Source organism: Melanaphis sacchari, unplaced genomic scaffold, assembly GCF_002803265.2.
Source record: "Melanaphis sacchari strain LSU unplaced genomic scaffold, SCAv2.0 Contig23_pilon_pilon, whole genome shotgun sequence".
Lineage (NCBI taxonomy): Eukaryota > Metazoa > Arthropoda > Insecta > Hemiptera > Aphididae > Melanaphis > Melanaphis sacchari.
This window is the reverse complement of record NW_020271114.1, coordinates 2,482,644-2,501,277: the sequence shown is the minus strand read 5'-3', so window position 1 is coordinate 2,501,277 and position 18,634 is coordinate 2,482,644. Positions and strand designations below refer to the sequence as shown.

General features: G+C 35.3%; 1 protein-coding gene across 10 annotated transcripts in view; it reads right to left on the bottom strand.

Annotated features, from left to right (window-relative positions):
• Positions 1 to 18,186, bottom strand: part of LOC112594575 (trichohyalin) — a 33,199-nt gene extending 15,013 nt beyond the window's left edge. For 2 of the 10 annotated variants that reach the window (XM_025339425.1, XM_025339429.1), the window contains exons 1-4: positions 16,677 to 18,186; positions 1,223 to 1,372; positions 1,036 to 1,132; positions 728 to 834 (exon numbers count right to left, since the gene is read on the bottom strand). In XM_025339425.1, the coding sequence (XP_025195210.1) occupies positions 728 to 834; positions 1,036 to 1,132; positions 1,223 to 1,372; positions 16,677 to 17,609 (1,287 nt within the window). In that variant the 5' untranslated portion in view covers positions 17,610 to 18,186. Of the gene's footprint in view, positions 1 to 727; positions 835 to 1,035; positions 1,133 to 1,222; positions 1,373 to 16,676 lie in introns of those variants that run through there. The other 8 variants (XM_025339427.1, XM_025339430.1, XM_025339428.1 and 5 more) reach the window with 5 other exon arrangements.
• Between the last annotated feature and the right edge of the window lie 448 nt (positions 18,187 to 18,634).

Sequence of the window (18,634 nt, the reverse complement as noted above, 5' to 3'; positions counted from 1 at the left end):
TAATAATAATAATAATAACTACTTCGAGGTTGGTATCTTGTCTTGGAGGGGTGTTTTATAAAATAAAAATAATTATAAAATGCGTTTATAGTGCGAATCTACTACGAGTTCTTGGGCTGGTAACTCTAAATGTTATGATAATGGTATCACATATTTTATGATGGTGATTCTTTTTTGATTCGAGATAAGTGAAGCAGGAGAGACGAGACATAAAGACGCAAAACATTTTGGCACAGTTGTTTCGGAAAAAAAAAAACAATCTAAGCGTATGTTTTTGTTCGTGTATTGTTATAAACAACTTCTTTCATTAAACCGATTCAGTGCGTTAGACCTTGGAGGCCTAATAAGTTGTCCCGTCTTAGTCTCATCGTGTGAATAAAATAATTACAAACAATAAGTACGTACATATTATTATAAATTAATGAAAACCATATTAGAGTTGCCAACCGATTCGAACAAATCAACGTATAGCGAACATTACAACAACAACATAAAAATAAATAAAACGTCTATTAACACAACTGCAGCAAGCTTGGTAAATTATTATTATAGTAATAATTGAATAAAATAGGCGTTTCGTGTGGCATATACTATATAATAATTTTGGAAGTAGTGCATTTATGTATATATATATATAATATGTATATAAAAATATGTATTTGGTGTGCTTAAGAGAGAAAAAGAGAGAATATTTTTTTATGAGAAGATACAACAAGGCAAAACACACTGAATTGGCTGTTAACTGAAAGTTCTGATTGCGAACGTTTGAAACGACCTGCTTTTGTGCCATCAACTGCATTTGCTGAAATAATTGTCTCTCCTCCTCCTTGCCTGCTAAAACAAACGCATCTTACATTTTATCGTTAAACGTTTTATTTGTTTAAAAAAAAAAAATAGAATAAAAATATCAAGTGCCATTTATGTTGTGTTGTTGTTATTATTATCACAATTTTTTTTTTTTTTTTTTGACGTTGAACTGTTTTTAAGTGAACAGTCTTAACAACATAGTAATGCATACAACATATTACTACTTACCAACGCCTTTGTTTTGGAGCATATCCAAAAGCTTCTTTATACTATCGTCTCTAGACTGTAAGGTTTGCTTTTGTGTCTCTATCCTGAGTTCTAATTCCTGCGGACCGAAATTAATATCATTACAGGGAGACTCGTCGCCGTTGTTCGGACGACAAAAAGGATTGCGTCCTGTGTTTAAAACAAGTACCTTAATAGTTTCTCTGAGTATGGCTACTTCTCGGGTTAAGTGGTCGTTTTCGTTCAACAACAATTCTACTTGCTGCTGTAATTCCATATTTGGCCCTCGCATTCGCATTCTCAGTTCTTCTTCCAGCTGACGCACCAACATCGATTGTTTCTAAAACGAATAAGTAAAAATCACGTGTTAGAGCGGCCGTACAACAACATCGATATTCAATTTGTCATGTAATTATCATCAGTACAACACCAGTGTTGATTATTGTACGCGTCAGTCATTTGAGCGTATCACTCTGCAAACGCGTTTGTGTAGAAAATAATAATAATCTAATTTTATAAAGGGAACTCTATAGGTACTGTGACCGATAAACTTTCTCCGAACGTTTGCCACAAGTACCTACACGATACAGCCGTTGTCTTGCCGACATTATACATTTTCAATGGACGTCTAATCCGATTTACATGACGCGTAATCCCCGATATACAGTTTTATAATTGCAAACGGCAATCCGGATTTTAGACGCCACGGTTGCGGTGCTTTTCGTCCGTAAGAATTTTACTGCCCGTGCTCGGAGAGCCATTATTATATCACAATAGTGTGTCGCGCCATTTACCGGCGTTAATATCGTTTCAAACGCGATTCGGTACAAAAACACGGTACTGTACGATATGAGTGTGAGGGTTTTTTCTCGTTGGGACGTTTTATCCGGATATTACATAGGTATATATAATATATATATACCTAATGCGTAAACGATGTTGTATAGTATTTTAACTCTACTCATAGGAAGAATTGTAGTTTATATCATCGTAATATGATATCAACCTCTATTATGGGAAAGAATAAAAAAAAAAAAAAAACGATATTATTGTGAGTAAGGCGGAGGAGACGATGCGCTCCGCGTGTGTGAGAACTAATTCCACTCGAACGCACTTTGCTAATTTGTGTTTAGCTATTACACAGTAGCGTGCAGTTCACCGAAGTCTAATAGTTATTTTATTTTTGACTTCACATTGTTCGCGCGTTTGACCGACGAAAAGTTCAAGGAGACAATATTGTTATATTCGCACGAGTCTCTCGCGGTATCGCGGAATAATCACTACAGGAAACACTTAAACGGCACATACACGTGTGCGTCATTCGATCGAAACGAATATGACGTATTACGACGGACGGTAATAATATTACGTTAATTAATCTTTGTGCACCTCACTCGCCACCGTCCGTCGTGCAGAAAAGTAACTGACGTCCATTGCAAATGCCAACAATAATGTTGGCAAAAAGTTTGATCATATATTCGCTATGACGGTATATGATATTATTATCACAATGAAATGTTGTGTTATCGTCATAGTTCGGTCCGTGAGTAAATCATACAATGCGACAACGATGTTTTCTCTACTCGTCGTCGCCGGCATATAAAAAGAGCTAAAATTTATATTTATTGGTATGTTCCGGCGTTCAATATATATATTTTTATTTTGCATGTTTTAAGTAATACGGATGCCTATTATTGCATATTTTAACTATAAACACGATAGATGCATATTTTAAGATACATTTAAACACGATTAGTGTAAAAATCGTACATTTTTATTGCATACTTTATCAAAACCAAAAACATATTTCACTATTTTATGTTGCATATAAATTCTAGCCCCCTAATAATAACAAGTAACGATACAGTATATATTACGCATACAACGCGTCTTGCCGGCAGTTAAAATAATTGCTCGATTATTAAATGGGCCCATCCTCGATATTCGGGCGCGCCAGTTAATATTATTCTTCTCTATATCGACCGTGCTTTTCTACAGCCGGCCAGTTGTATCGTTCCTTATTTCATCGTATAGGCGTGCGTCCGGACGAATTATTATTTTACTGGTCCTGCGGAGGGGGGAAGGGACCGTTGACGGTTGTGCGTGGGAGCGGCGAAGCGAAAAACAACGCCGAGAAAAAAATTAATTTTTTTTTATTGTGTTAACAAACACATCGAAACACATCGAAAAGAGTTTAACGCGTTAAGTGCAATTTGACATGTGTTTATTCATTCACATGCGCGCGTATAATACCGCTCGGGAAACGCCTGGGCCTGGGTCGTCGTGTTCGCACAAACGTCTTCCCAAATGCGGACGGGTGTTTTTTCGACGGCTTTATTATTTCGTTATTTTCGTTCAAATGCTGCGCACCGCCACGTGTACGCAATATGTTTGCGAACCGTACGAAACCGGGTCAAAAGTAAAACGATAAAAAAAAAAAATCTATACCACTCGGAAGAGAGAAAAATGTAAACGACGTACGCAGACTGCGCGCGCGTACGTACATACGAAGTGATATTATTACGACGACGCGCATACGATTATTCCCGTACGTCCTACTTCGGTCCTCCGCCGACGGCACACGGCGTTAATGACGGACGAAATTGTGTCTACACCACTTTTTGGCCAAATCGGTCAATCGTCGTACGGCGTGTGATGTTTTGTAGTTTTGTCCACGAGTCTCGTGCTCACTACGAGGACAATTTTCGTCCCGAAAAATCGAGAAATTCGCAGTCTCGCGTCTCGTCCGGAGCGTGACGTCGACGACCGTCAAGTAATTTTGTCTATAGAACTGCAGCGCTATGTGATATACGCGTATTCCGCTTCATCGATTGTTCTGAAAATGGCGTTAATTAACAACACACACTCGTCACTGTCGTCCGGCGGCGAGTACATCGAATAAATAGACGCCCCGATGGACGAATTAGAAACCAAAACGTCAAAATTTTGGGTTAGAGTGGCCGTACCTATTCGTCCTGTTTTTGTTTGTATACGAGTCCCCGTTAATTGCCTATTAATGCACGTCTGGTTAATTTATGGCAGCTTCCGTCGCCGCCAACCGACCGTTGTTCACGGTGAGCGGCTGTGGCGCGAGCGATTCCTATATTGTATATTATGCGCCGCGTTTCGCCTCTGTTCCGGTAAATAATAATATTTAATAATGATAATACTCAGCGGGGATTAAGTGAAAACCTGGGGTATTGTAGTTTATAACAGTATAATATTATATTTATATAAATATTGTGTTCAGGGTTTGTGTGTATACAATTATAATTTGCGTGTATATGATAAAGAAATGGACGGGCCTTGCCTATAACTTATTTTATGAAAGTAAAGAACGACGTGTGCCCGAAAACAACACAAGATACCATAGCGGTTTTACCTGTGGCTATTGTATTAAGTGTCGTGTCGAGTTCAAAAGTTTGATTTTGCCTATTTTTGGACATTTTCCAGTTGATAACTATGTACTACGATTACTGTGGCCGATCATAACACCGTTAAATAGGCACACGATACGACAAGCGACGGAGTTGGCTTTAAGTAGAAATTGCTAATGATAAAATGTATAATAATTTTATAGGGTAAGGTCTTTATATTTCTTTATTATCTATGACAATAAATTATATTTATAGGACATTGATATCGATTGCACCTGAGCACTTTTTTTGTACTCTTGGGTTATTTATTAGCTACTATGAATAATCAATGAGTGATCACAATAGTTTGAACACAACTCTTTCTGTCTGTTTATTGCATTCTATTCCTTTTTCTTTCACAAAAAAAAAAAAAATAAATAAATAAATAAATAAGTAAATTATAATAATAATATATAAGACAGCTAGAAAGTAAACAGAATAAAGATTTATTTTGTGCTTATAAATAGTAAAATTTGTTTTATTTTTGTTTCGACATGAATAACTAAAATTTTATTTCAAAATGTTTTTTTTTAAATAGCCTTCTCTTGAAATGATATATAATATAATACTATAAAATGTAATATACATAATGAAGACAAATCAGGAGATCTGTTTATGCGTGTCACTGCACATGGTGTATATTATACACTTTCAGTATATTGCATTAGACCACTTCATATGTAATATATTACTATATTATTGTTACACGTATACTTGGATTTTAATGTCATATGAGATTATGTTATCACATGTGTTGTGCAGGGCCCTATTAATTAAAAATCCCAACTCTACATTTTCATAAACAAATAAATAACATTATAATGTGTTATGTCTACGATTATTATTCCTGTATATTATAATTTATGTGTAACATGTTTAAAACAAAACTATAAAAAAAAACGTTAATAAAAACGCCATATTATAGTATTTTTCTACGTCTTATAAACCTAGAACATTTGCATTTAGCAGAACCGATTTCGCAGTATTTGCTTTTTTATTATGTAATTGACCTATAATCAAACTTTAAAATAAGAAACCATCAGTGTTTATACCTAGTTTTTGTTTTACGAAATTTCAATTTATAAGCGAGTTATGGTTATATTAACTACTGAATAAGCTCATAACTTGTAGTTTTTATTACTTTTTTTTATTTACTATGTTGCGGTTGGGGAGTATATGTATTTATAATATGCCTTAATAAAAGTACATTTTCATTGCGGATGGTATTGGTTGTAATATTACGCTGTTAAGGAACAATACTGTAAGAATACGTCGTTATTATAATTTATATTATATACGGGTAATTGATTTTTTTCAAAAAAAGGGGTCCATTTAAAATTCGAGGTCTCTAATAACGGATTCTATTTTATACATATAAGCAACTGTCTGTTGTGCTTAACGGACACCTAACCTTACGATCTTATACTGTATCGTAATAAATATATTACTTTTATTAGTACATATTAAAATATAATGCAATTGCTGTAACAATGTGACATAATGATAAAACATTCATATTGTATTTTTATTAAGGATTGTCCTCTCCGCGAACGCAGCATCATGACGATACGCATTTCCCTCAAACGTTGACGATAATCAGAATAAAACGATAGGTTATGACTATTAGGAGTTGGCTAATAGAACGGTTTTAGATGTTTATAACACGAATACAAGAATAATAAGGTAATAAAGAGTTTTAGCTTGGATTTTATTTGATATTTGACGATTACGCCTAAATATACTTGCTATATCATAACGTTACTATCAACGTATGCATAAACTGGAGGGTCGAAACAGTCTACCTCTAACTGTATGGCGAAAAAATAAAAAAAGGACAATAACGATCTTTCAACATCTTAAAAATTAATTTAAAATAAAACGGTTTAAAGCGATTATAACTACGTATATAAAAATCGTTTAGATCGTATTTTGTGTTGTGTATTTTATAACAAATATTGAAAACTAAATTATTATAATTCAAGATTTCGATAGCTGCAATCAATTTACCTAGGTACTTGAGATGACTGGTAAAGTAGTATAGTTTCTTAGAATTAATGAAAATACTTAAAACTATACACGAGTTTAGTTCTCCCCTTTCTTTCGTATACTACATAAAACATGATAATTATTTATATTCGAGAACCTCGTAAAAAAAAATCCATTTTCTATAATTCATATACAACGGTTAACGTCACGTACTTTTTAAACGAACAACTATTGATCATTTAGATGCACTTTGATGCGGGATATAATCAAGGCGATGACAAAAAGTATAAAATTTCGTATACTTGCTTATTGTAAATATGAATGTGTATAAGTACGTGACGTATTTTAGAATGTGCTAAAATGACTATTGTGTAAAGAGAATAAAAATATATTTTAATGCGTTCCGAGAGCTTTGCCGATGATGGCGTCTTTGTTGGGTCGTCTGCTGAGTATATACACTAAACATTATTACATGTTTTATATATACATATGTATGGGTACACGCATGTCTTTACACTGTTATAAAAAACAATGCGAAACGGTGTGAATGTCTCGATTGGACCAAACCCAAAACAAGCAGATTTCAATACACAAATACAATTTTTGTATGTACGTTTCGTACGTATACATTTATCCATAATACAATGTGATATATATATATATATATATATATATATATATATATATATAATATTATATTATATTATTCTCAGTTTTACCCAATTTTGGGAATCGTGCTCTAAATTTTGATACTGATCTTTTTCATCGATTTTGTACGCGATGCATCTGACACGATACTAGGTAACTAATGACTGATAATGTGAGATAACGTTAATTCGCGTTTCCATACATGCGTTGGTCGCCCTTAGTTGATAAATTTCAAACGACCTGAGGAAACGATTGACGAGTTAATATAATATGTTTTTTATAAGTATTACAACAAAAATATTTTATAATTCATAATACCTATCTAATGGATTTTTATCGTTTATAGTTATCGCTGTAATTAATGTGACAACTCCCGAGCAAACACTTCGAACATTAAGTTTTAAAATTTGAAATTTAATATGTTTGGTAAAATTACCATAGTATAATTCATACTTTTTGTATAATATACAGTTCACTGATTTAATATTTTGGTCTACTCGAAATACGTGTTGGCGTGCACTTAACTAATTATTGTTAATGTGAATGTTATAATCGTTATTTAATATTTTAATGCTATGTATTGACCGACCAACATTTTTTAGGTCACGCATTATCTTTTCACACATATTATACATGAGAAATATCAGTGGTATAATTATGATAGAAAGGATGTGATTGATTTTCCAGGGCCTTTTTTCAACAAGTAATACATATTTGATACTGGTAAATTGATCACATAAAAATTATTTACAGTAAATAGCCATTTTTATTTTATTGAAATGAAAAATTGAAGTAAGTTTATAATAATAACCTAATCAAATAATAAATTCAAAGTTTTAAAAGATGCTAACCAAATTTTTTTAAAGTCACGCGTTTTATGATATATATATATATTATTATACTCGTAATAGCAACGCAACCATTACGTATATATGAAATTAAAAATATATAGTCGTTAATAAATGTTTGCACAAAAAATATTATATTAATTAAACTTTAATTGGCTTTACAAATAAATTAAAATATTTAAAGACATATCTCACATATCCTGGTAGATAGGAGAAGAGTGTCGTGGATAGAATAGTGCATTTATGTTTTACGTGATCCAGTTAAAAGTATGTACTATAGATCTTCCATACAAAAATCCAAATTATTATGCCAATGCGAAATGTTCATTTAAAATCTGCAACTATGTGGTGACAGGGTGGCTAAATAATTATGTATTTTTCTTTATAGACTTTTAAATTTATTTTTATAAGATATTTATTACTTTTTTTTATATGTCTTGGATAAGTTAACCGAACCGGGCGTCGTTCATAGTTGTGTTGAATTGTATAAAAGACAGCGGTGGTCCAATGCAGTGGTGCGACCTTTTTTTGGCCATAGCGCACACACACACAATGCACACATACACATACACTTTTTACACACAATACTATCTTCCCGCACATATAATATAATCGATAGGCCAACGTCGCAGCCGTCTAAGGCGTGTGGCTTTTAAAGGCAAAACCACACCAACCCTGTTGTTTGATGCTCTGCCAGCCCTCTTTTCGTGGCGCATGGTTCGCTGTTGTGCGCACGAACATAAAACAACCCTTATACTGTAACGCACGTATGTGTGTGTGTGTGTGTGTGTGTGTATGTATACAGAATGAATTACTATTTTTAACGTCTAGGGAGTAGAACATAAAATATACAAGAAGTAATAAATCATACCTATTATTAAGAAAAAAATTATCTTTTTAGTTTTAAACTTATACGCATGTTTTATATATATATTTTTAAAAATAACTTCTAAGAGTAATCATGCAAATAATATTTCATACCTAATAAATACAAATACAATTGAATTATGACAAAATATTAAAGAATTGCGTATTAAATAGACATTGTAATATATAATTAATTATTAGAATTCTATAGTTAAAAGCTAAACATTTATTAAAAATGTGTGTATTATGTTATATTGTTTTTTTTTTTTTTTTATCAACTATTTTATATTTGAACTTGAGTAACGAATGACTGCGATTTTTATATTGAATTTCTTTTAAATCTATACAATAAAATATGCATATTGAAATATGTATACATAGCTAGCTAGAATATTAGCTATTTCGTAGTGCGATATAATACGAACAGTTCACCCACATAATATTTTACGCGTTTTATAGGGTTGATTATATATATATGAGTATATATGGTTTAAATAAATGGGATAAAGTAGGTCAAATGGGGTAGGCAGTGTCAATAACTTTGGACGACTTATAAAAGAGGGGTCCCTGAAAACGACTACTCGACAGTTGGCGTACACAGTATTCTATTTATATATATATATATAATATATATTAATACGTGTATCAATATATAAATATGCACGTTATTTACATTTCTAAATTTTGTATGGAGTTTGGAGTAATATACGTGTATATTGAATAGATTTATAACATAATATGATATATTCAATTAGTATTCAATTAAATTTTAATCATATTTATCGAAATATAGTATATTAATGTATTTTAAATTATTATACGACAGCGTAAATTGTTAAATAATCACACGATAATGATAAAAATATTCTTTAAAATTATACCGTAACCATAATCCGAATTCAGTAGAGGTCGAATTTTATAGCAAGCACATTTTTAAAAAAGCATTTATTATTCTCAAAAATATCATTTAAATATTTTATATAAGCATTGGAAATAGAAAAAAAAATTATTTAAAAAATATTAAAAAACAGTCACTTTGATAAATTTACAATAACCTATCTACAGAACTTTGATAATTATCATATCAGCCATTTTAATAGCTTTGATAACAAAATAAATAATTTCGATGAAAATCTCGTCTATATTTGTCGATTGTACAGTAGGTAATAACTAATATGGCTTATATAATGCAATTGAAAGAATATTTGATGTTTTCATGAATATTATTCGAAAATTATGCTACAAAATATTATATTCATGAGAAAAAAAGCAAAATAAAGTTTACTCATCGTTATTATCAGAATGATTTGAAACGAATTTATGTAGGTATACAACAACGTGTGTATCATCCACCAAAAAAAAAAAAAAAAAATACAAAATCCAAGTCTTAGCGATCAGATAGTGATGACTGATGATAGTCTTAGTGGGTACAAGAATGATATTATGATTTCCCGTTATCGTGTTCTTTAGGTATCGTTTTCATCGGTAATTATCGACAACCACCTGCAACAGACCACCGGAAACGGTGGTGTGCGAACTGGACTAGTCCAAGTATACATGGGTGCTACACGCATGTTAACAATATAATCACGACGGATATCCTGCAACACGTGGAAGATTGGACGAAATCCCGTTTCCGTTTCGACGCTATTCGTCTCGATCGCCCGTGAGTATCATCTAGTGCCTATGTTGGTTATATAGGGGAAAGGGGCAATCTACAATAGAACTGCGTGTGCGGTAAAATGCAATTTCCGGCTCTGACGGGTACGTGCAGTGCTCGAAGCGCGTTAGACAGAAATCTAAAACATCCGTCACTGGCCTACACACCCAACGCGGGCGCCGTCTGACTACGAGCCCGGAGAAAGAAGTTCATTTTTATACGCGTTTCCGAGACGGCGTTACTCATTGTAGACGGGAAGTACTGAAAATAGAAACAGACCAGACGACGAAAATGAAACGATATGCATCCATATTATATGTTTATACATTGTTATGTATTCATATTATAGTAATATGAATATTATATATGTGCTCCAATATTGCGTAACAATAATAATTTAATGTGCATAGCACACACGACGCGTTCAAAACAGTCTTTAGTCGTTACGGTTTTAGTCCCAGTTCTCGAACATTTATTTGTTTTTTTTTTTTATCTCTCTGCAGTGTATTTATTATAATTTTTTTTTTCATACCGACCTGTCGTGTGATCGAAAGGTGTGTTACCTAAAACTGCACCAGTATATGCGCGTGGGTCGTTTACGACCATTAATCATTCTGCGTTGTGGGGGGGAGGATATCCACACTAACGGAATGAGCCTCAACCCAGGCGGTAGGGCCTTTGCAACGGGACGAGGAAAGGGTCCCGCGGCGCATTATCAACACGGTACATTGTATTGTAATCATTTTATTTTATTTTATTTTAATCAATACTTTGGCCCGTAGGGTGGCTTGTGATGAACATGTAATCCAAAAAATCTGCGTTTGAAATGTAATATATTAATAGCTTCCGCTAAAGATTAGATCGCTATCACATCTTTCGGGGTGTACAAATCACGAATATTACAAAAATATTTTGTATAATTAGAAAAATCACTACGTTTTGTGTTTCAATTCACTACGTTATATTTTTTGTAATTTTTAGAGATGGGTCAAACTTTATTTTTCACAAACTTAATCTTTAATATCTTTTTTAAATGAATAGAAATATTTGGACTTTTAAAAATTTAACCATAAAAAATGTTAAATGTGAAACAGTACTAAACAGTGTTTACTAACTACTTAACTTAATAATAAAAAAATATGTTATTTATCTATTTTTATATATTTTAAAATATATTATACCTAAGCTAACTGTTTGAAATAATCAAATCTGAACTTAAATTTTCCTCGAATGTCTCTGTTTGAACTTTTACAGTTTGGGGTGTTTGATGATATCCCTAGTACCTATTTATCTGCATCGAAAAATATTCACTATGCAGAAAACACATGTTTAATAGTGCTAATTCTACTCCGGTTTTAAACATTTTTAATTTTATTTTTAGAAACATAAAATACATTATATATTACAAGGTACTTTATAACAAAATTTACCTAATAAAAAAACAACAAATATACTTATTACACTTGAATTTATATTTCATAATAATAACTAAGTGTTAACAATAGGATAAGAAAGTTATTTTTGATAAAAACATAACTCATAAGAAGTAAGTATTTTCTTTCCACAGAGCACCAATATAACTCAGTCTTTTGATTTTAATTGTGGAATATTAAAACTATAGGTTTAAGCTATTACTTAGGATTTTTTTAAAGTTGGCAAATTTAATCTTTTGTCCTATAATACTTCCCAAAAAGTATCTCAAAAAATTAAAGCTGTCATAATCATTTTTCGTAGTGGGTAATTTTATGACATTATTTTTTGTACCTATATAACTGAGGACGTTACAATGACAAAAATGTATAAAATACCGATTGATTTATTTAATTTTTTATGGAATCGTTAAAAAAGGTATTATTTTCCGGGCGACTCCTATTTGTAAATATTTACCCTTTTTTTTTTTTGACTCATTTGCGTATAAATGTACAACTCGATTATGCACACAAATATTTAATACGTGCGTTTAAATGACCCCAAAATAGAACTCGTTTACTTACACAATAACTATAATAAGACTATAAAAGTCTACCAAAATTCAAGAAAACTTATAAAGAGCGGTGGTAACTTGTTCCCATCATGAGTTAAACTAAAATGGCATATAAAAATATACAATAAACTCACAACGTAGCTGAATCATCACCGACTTCAAAATTATTGTAACTTGAATATACTTGATTCAATTAATATGTGTAAGTTGGTGAAGTGTTTGAGATCATTTGCTTCATTATCTTACATTAGGCACTGAGAGTCACAATAATATTAGCTTAATTGAGAATGAGAATAGTTGTGCGCAAATAAGTATCACAATCATTACCCTACCACAGACATTTTTGTACCTCCTGTCATAAAGATTTGTATGGTAAGTGCTACCTATTACATTTTATACGTCGGTGGTTTATACAAATTAATGATATTTAATAATTAAAATGTTGCAGGGTGTGTGTATAATGTACATATATAGTATATATACCGGCTACCATAAGTACTTACACCGACATTCCAACGTTTATACTTAGTTGACGTTGATCAAAGGATTTAGGTCGTTTCGTGACGCTTATGGATAGAATGTTTTAGATGTATTTACTTTAATATCTCAACCATAAACCTATTCAATTGAATTTTATGCAATTTAAGTATTTAAGTGTGTGCTTATCAATTTGATATTATAACATTTATTTACTTACTTATATTTTATTAGAATATACATGTGAATAATTACGTATATGTTATAATTATTAGTAAAGTATAATCATGTCTAATACCTTTTTTTTTTTTACAAAATACCAATTAAAAAAAAAAATAAAAAAATAAAAAAAAAAAATAACGTATTAAAACTATAAGTATAATTACAAATTAAAATTGAACATATCAGTTATAATTTTTTTTTATTGAATTTTCACGCAGTAAGTATATAAATTAGGTACCTTGCTTGTTATTTTATTATTACATAATTTTATGAACAATTATGATATATTTAGTTTGATCTCTTTTATAATTAATATTAACGTTTATTTATTTCTATTTTTATTTCCCGTAATCGTATTTAGCGAGGCTCTAATATGCCTCCGACAAGTTTCTGTTTCCATTGACCCACCCTACACAGAGTTACCCCTCTGTGGAATACATAGCCAATACGAATATCGTTTGGTCACTTGCGACGCACTACACGTGTTATGCAGCAGTATTATTATGTAATATTTTAGAAAAATAAATTCGAGTTAATACTCGATATTTTAATAAATTGGCTTCTTGTCGGGGATTTGATTGGCGCGATATACACCGCAGTCAACTTTAATTGTAAGTGTTTATTATTATACTCTTGCACCCGAGCAGTAAATAATTTTACTAACATATTTTGAATTTTTGACGTATATATAACATATATAATATATATAAACGATCTTAAACACTAAATTATTTATCCATCCCATCGATTGGCGATGCATGTAGCAAACCTATATCATGTGATGGATGGTCTGATGTGCTATAGGGACAGGACATAGATTTTTTCCATTTATACAATACGACTTATTTAACATTGAATACGATTTCCATTAAAATAAAGCGTCTGTCACGTGATTCGAAACGTTAATGTCCTTAGTGTTTCAACGTTCTTCACTGTCCTGTGCGTAAAAACTTAAGACCTAGTGGAGAGACCATGAGCATTTTTTAAGAACACGCCACCGTTGGACGTCTATGGATTCTGTATCGTTTAAAATTTAAAGGTATTCCTATTTCGAAAACCAACGAAAGTTAAATAATAGAAGCAACGAAGGAAATAATAATAACATGTGTGCCAATGCATATATATCAATGCTTATATGCGGAACCATAATAATAGTAATAATAATATATTGTATCGCTCAGAATTTCATTCAAAACCAATCCGGTACGTGATTGTCATATCATACAAAATAATAATATCAACTCCTACATCGAGGGATACCCGGATAAATCGACCCCTAACACGGTCTGCAGCCGTAACACCTGCTTTGCAAATATATACCGTCATATTTTTTCCATGATACATATATTATTATATCATGTGATGTTATTATTGTTGTTGTATCCCTCCGATCACGCGCGTTGTATTATTCAGTCGAGTACAGCCGGATTTTTGTGACGCACTACCTACACGTTTTTCAGGGGAATATCAAAAGCTATAGAATCGAATTTCACCCCCTTCTACGGGTTGTTAGTGCGGCACCTCTATAGATGCCTACTTATACTTGTCGAGTTATAACGTAAAAGTGGAATTGAAGTTAACATAAAATATGCGATTACCAAGCGTCTTTTTTACTTTTTTTTCTTTTTCGTTCGTTCAAAACCTATTGTCGATTCATACCAAGTTGTTAGTGTATTTGTTAAAATGTTTATTTAGATTTTAACTGTTATAATATTAATGAGATTCGCGACATAAAAGTATAATGTTATTATGTTTCATATCGATTTCATTCTACTGTAAATAGTGCAATTATTACTTGTCTACCAGAATATCAATGCGACCATAACACCAGTTCGTAAAAAATGGTAAACAATAGAATAATAACGTATGGTAATACGATTATACGATTTAATGATTGTTACATAATTTAAACGATGATTTTATCATATTATTATACACCTATTTTATACTTCGTCAGTTTTTCCGCACCCACAGCTCACGAGCAGTTATATAACGCACTATATAGTTATGACAGACAGGAAAACGTACCAGACGATTTTTTTACGCGTTTGTACAGACCAGATTAAAAATTTTATTGAACAACGACGTCGCATAAATTTATTAGTTTGCACATCATGCTTCTACATACTTTACAACTGTTGAAGTAATAGCGTTCAGGTTTAACCGGTTTACGACGATTGTCGAGTTGACATGTCCAGGATCGCTTGTTGCGGTCATGTCTATGTCAACAAAAGGTCGAAGCACGCATTTACGATTGGGAAAAAAATGATTTTTGTTTTGTTGCCACTAAAGTTTAATATATTAGGTATAATATTATGTAGACGTAGTGCAAGCATGAGTAAATGTGTCGAACAAATTATTATAAACGGTCGGTTAAAGGATAAAGTGGTATTATAAAAAAAAAAAGAAAGGGAAAACTTTATCATAAGCACTAAGTGCCAAAGTAGTACTAAATAATTCTGAAAATTTTCCGGAAAGCGTGAAAAAAAGCTGATTGACACTTTGTAAGTTGTTAAACAAATCTAAAATAATATATTTTGCGCTAGCAAACATGTTTTCTTGTAAAATAAATATTAATAGTGTATTGTGTATGCGGCGAAGACGAACTACCCCCGACCTTTACACATACAAGCGACCAACACGGCTGTCATTATATATAATGATAGTGTTACGTGTAAACGTAATATCGAGTTAGAAAAGTTTCGGCTATATAGGTGGTATATAATATGCAGTGTGCGAAATAATAAATTATGCTCGGATAAAAAATGTCGGGAACTGCCTGCAAGCGTGTTTAATATTCATGTTGGTGATATCCGTGTGGCAGAGGATTTAGTCGTGTATTCCTATATTATTGCACACGAGTAATCATGTTTTTTTTTTTAAACAACACTCAGAAGACGATGTGCTTTATTTTACGATCCTCATGGGCGTGCCTAGTGTAAGAGTTATGGGGGTACGGACCGCGTGTGTTCAAATGGCCTGCAGTAATCTAAACGTTTCGTCAAAAATGCGTAATGGCGGTGAGAAGGAAACGACTCTCGTCAACCCCTACTCCCCCTATACGGTGATGTGGACAGTTGGGGAGTGCCTAGGTAATTTTTTTCGGTTGATGGTATTTTTTTCTCTTTTTCATTTCTCCATCGATCAATCTATTTCATTGTTTACCTTTTTTTCTCTCGTTTATTATTTCGTTCAATTTAGGTCAGAGATAAAAAAAAAACAAAGAATAAACCGAACCCCTCGGTGGCCTGTACACGGATTACTGATGACGCCATCATATAATACTAATATATTAATAATCTCTACAAATCGATCTAGCCCGGCCCGATATATCTATATAACACAGTGCCACATGCCAGGTGCACCCGTTCCACCTGGACGTTGTGTTAAGACACCATAGTGAGGCCCCGAGTTAGCTGGTGGTACGCTATTTTTCCCCCCTCTATATCAAACAAATATAAGAAGAGTGCATTATATATATATACATATTATCATACGATCGGATGCTGTGCTAACAAACATATGATGGTTCTCACCTGGTTCTCCGAGTGAAGCAATTTCAGTTGGTCGTTGATTAGTGAGTATTTAGCCGACTCCTCTTTGCGCAGGGCCCGTTCCTTCTTCAGCTCTGGACTCCAGAACGTTTTGATGCTGTGCATGCTGGACCCGAGCTTCTGGTTGGTCAGCTCGAGTTCCTTCTTAAGGTTGGACAGTTCGCGGTGCAGGTCGGTGTTCTGGTGCTGGAGTTCGCCCAAGAAGTGTCCGGTGTCGCGGGCATTGGACATGAAGTGGCCGCCACCAACACCACCGCCACTGATACCACCGCCCGGCGACTGTCTAGCTCTGGACGACACTGCGCCGTACGGGTCGTCGTCCAGCGACGAGAAACCGCCGCCATAACCACGGTCCCTGTCGAACGACCTGTAATCGCGGTCGTAGCAGTATTGGCCGCCCGAGTCGGAGAGTATGCCACCGCCACCAGTGTTGCGGTCCAGCGACTGGTAACGGGACGGCGGCATGCCGCCCATCCGATCGACGGGACGACTGGCGCTCCGGGACCGGTGGGACGAGCCTCCAGCCGGTCCCATGGCACGTCCCCGGTCGTCCAACAGCACTGGACTGTTCAGGTCATCGTCTCGGTAGTACGACGACGAGACGCCGCCGCCGCCACCGCCGATACCCAAACCTCCACCACCGATACCAGTCTGATGTGTGCCACCGCCACCGCCGCCAATTCCACCTCCGCCGTGGTGGTCGGGTGACCCGGCGCCAGGTCTGACCGTTCTCCGGCCTACCGGGCTGTTCCTCTGGCCGCCACCTCCGCCACCGCCCGCTCCTGTGGGATACGTCCTGGACGGCGACCGGTCGACCGTTGGGAGTTCAGTGGCTATGCGCCGGGTGCCGCGCGGCGAACGCGTTCCCGTGGCGCCTAACGACGATCCGGGTCCGTACGGTTCCCTGGCCGACATCCCGAGTCACCGTCCACTGGTAAGCGCGTATACCGGGTCGGTCCTACCTGGCTACCTTACTCGCGGGTTGATCCGGGTGTCCCGGTGGTGCCTCCGCTGCTGATGGTCGATAGCCAAACACACGCTGGAGGGCACCGTTAAGCGTTGCGTTTCATCGTGTGTCGCGAACTTCCTCTCGCGCGCCTTCAATCGTACTATCGGCAAACCAACAGCCCCGCGAACTTTAACGTCGACGACTGTTATAATGGTAATAATAATAATAATAATAATAATAATAATAATGACAGTAATAGAAGCGGTAGTCGAGAGTGGCAGTAATATAAATACGCGAATTACAGAGCCGGTGGACGAACGGACACGCGCGCTAATCGGTACGGCGAACACTCGCGGCCCAAGGGGCGGCGTGGTAGGGGCGTCGTACGCGCACCGCGACACTGTACAACATTCGGAGCGCACGCGCACTACCACCGCGGGACGACGTAACACGCACACAAAACACACGCGCGCGCACCGACACACAACACACTCGGCACACGGGCGGCGCGGCAACGGACGACACACTGAACGCGTTCGAGGCCAGCTGCTGCTCCCTGATCAATGAAGACCCCTTCGGGCCGCTGCGCCGCGCCACGACCCCCCTCTAACCGCGGTATAATACGCCGCCTGCGCGTTACCATTAACGTCATCGCCGCCGCCGCCGCCGTAACAGAGCGTACACGGAGTGCGCGCGACGGGGAGGAGACCAACGCTGAATTCCGCCGCGGGCGCGCGCACGCCCGCACAAATGCGGGCGCGCTTTTCCCCGCGCGGTTACGCCGCTATCGCCATACTCGGGGATCCCGGACGACCCCCCCCGCCGCGGCCTCACGGGTTTTTGAGCGATTTCGCGCTTTCGTTTTCGTTGATAGCGCCTTTTGGCGAATAGGATTTTCGTTCGCCGATTTCCTCGCCCGACCACACGTCATAACATAATACGTATATTTCATAATAATATAATAACACGTCGACCGCGACCGATTTTCGTC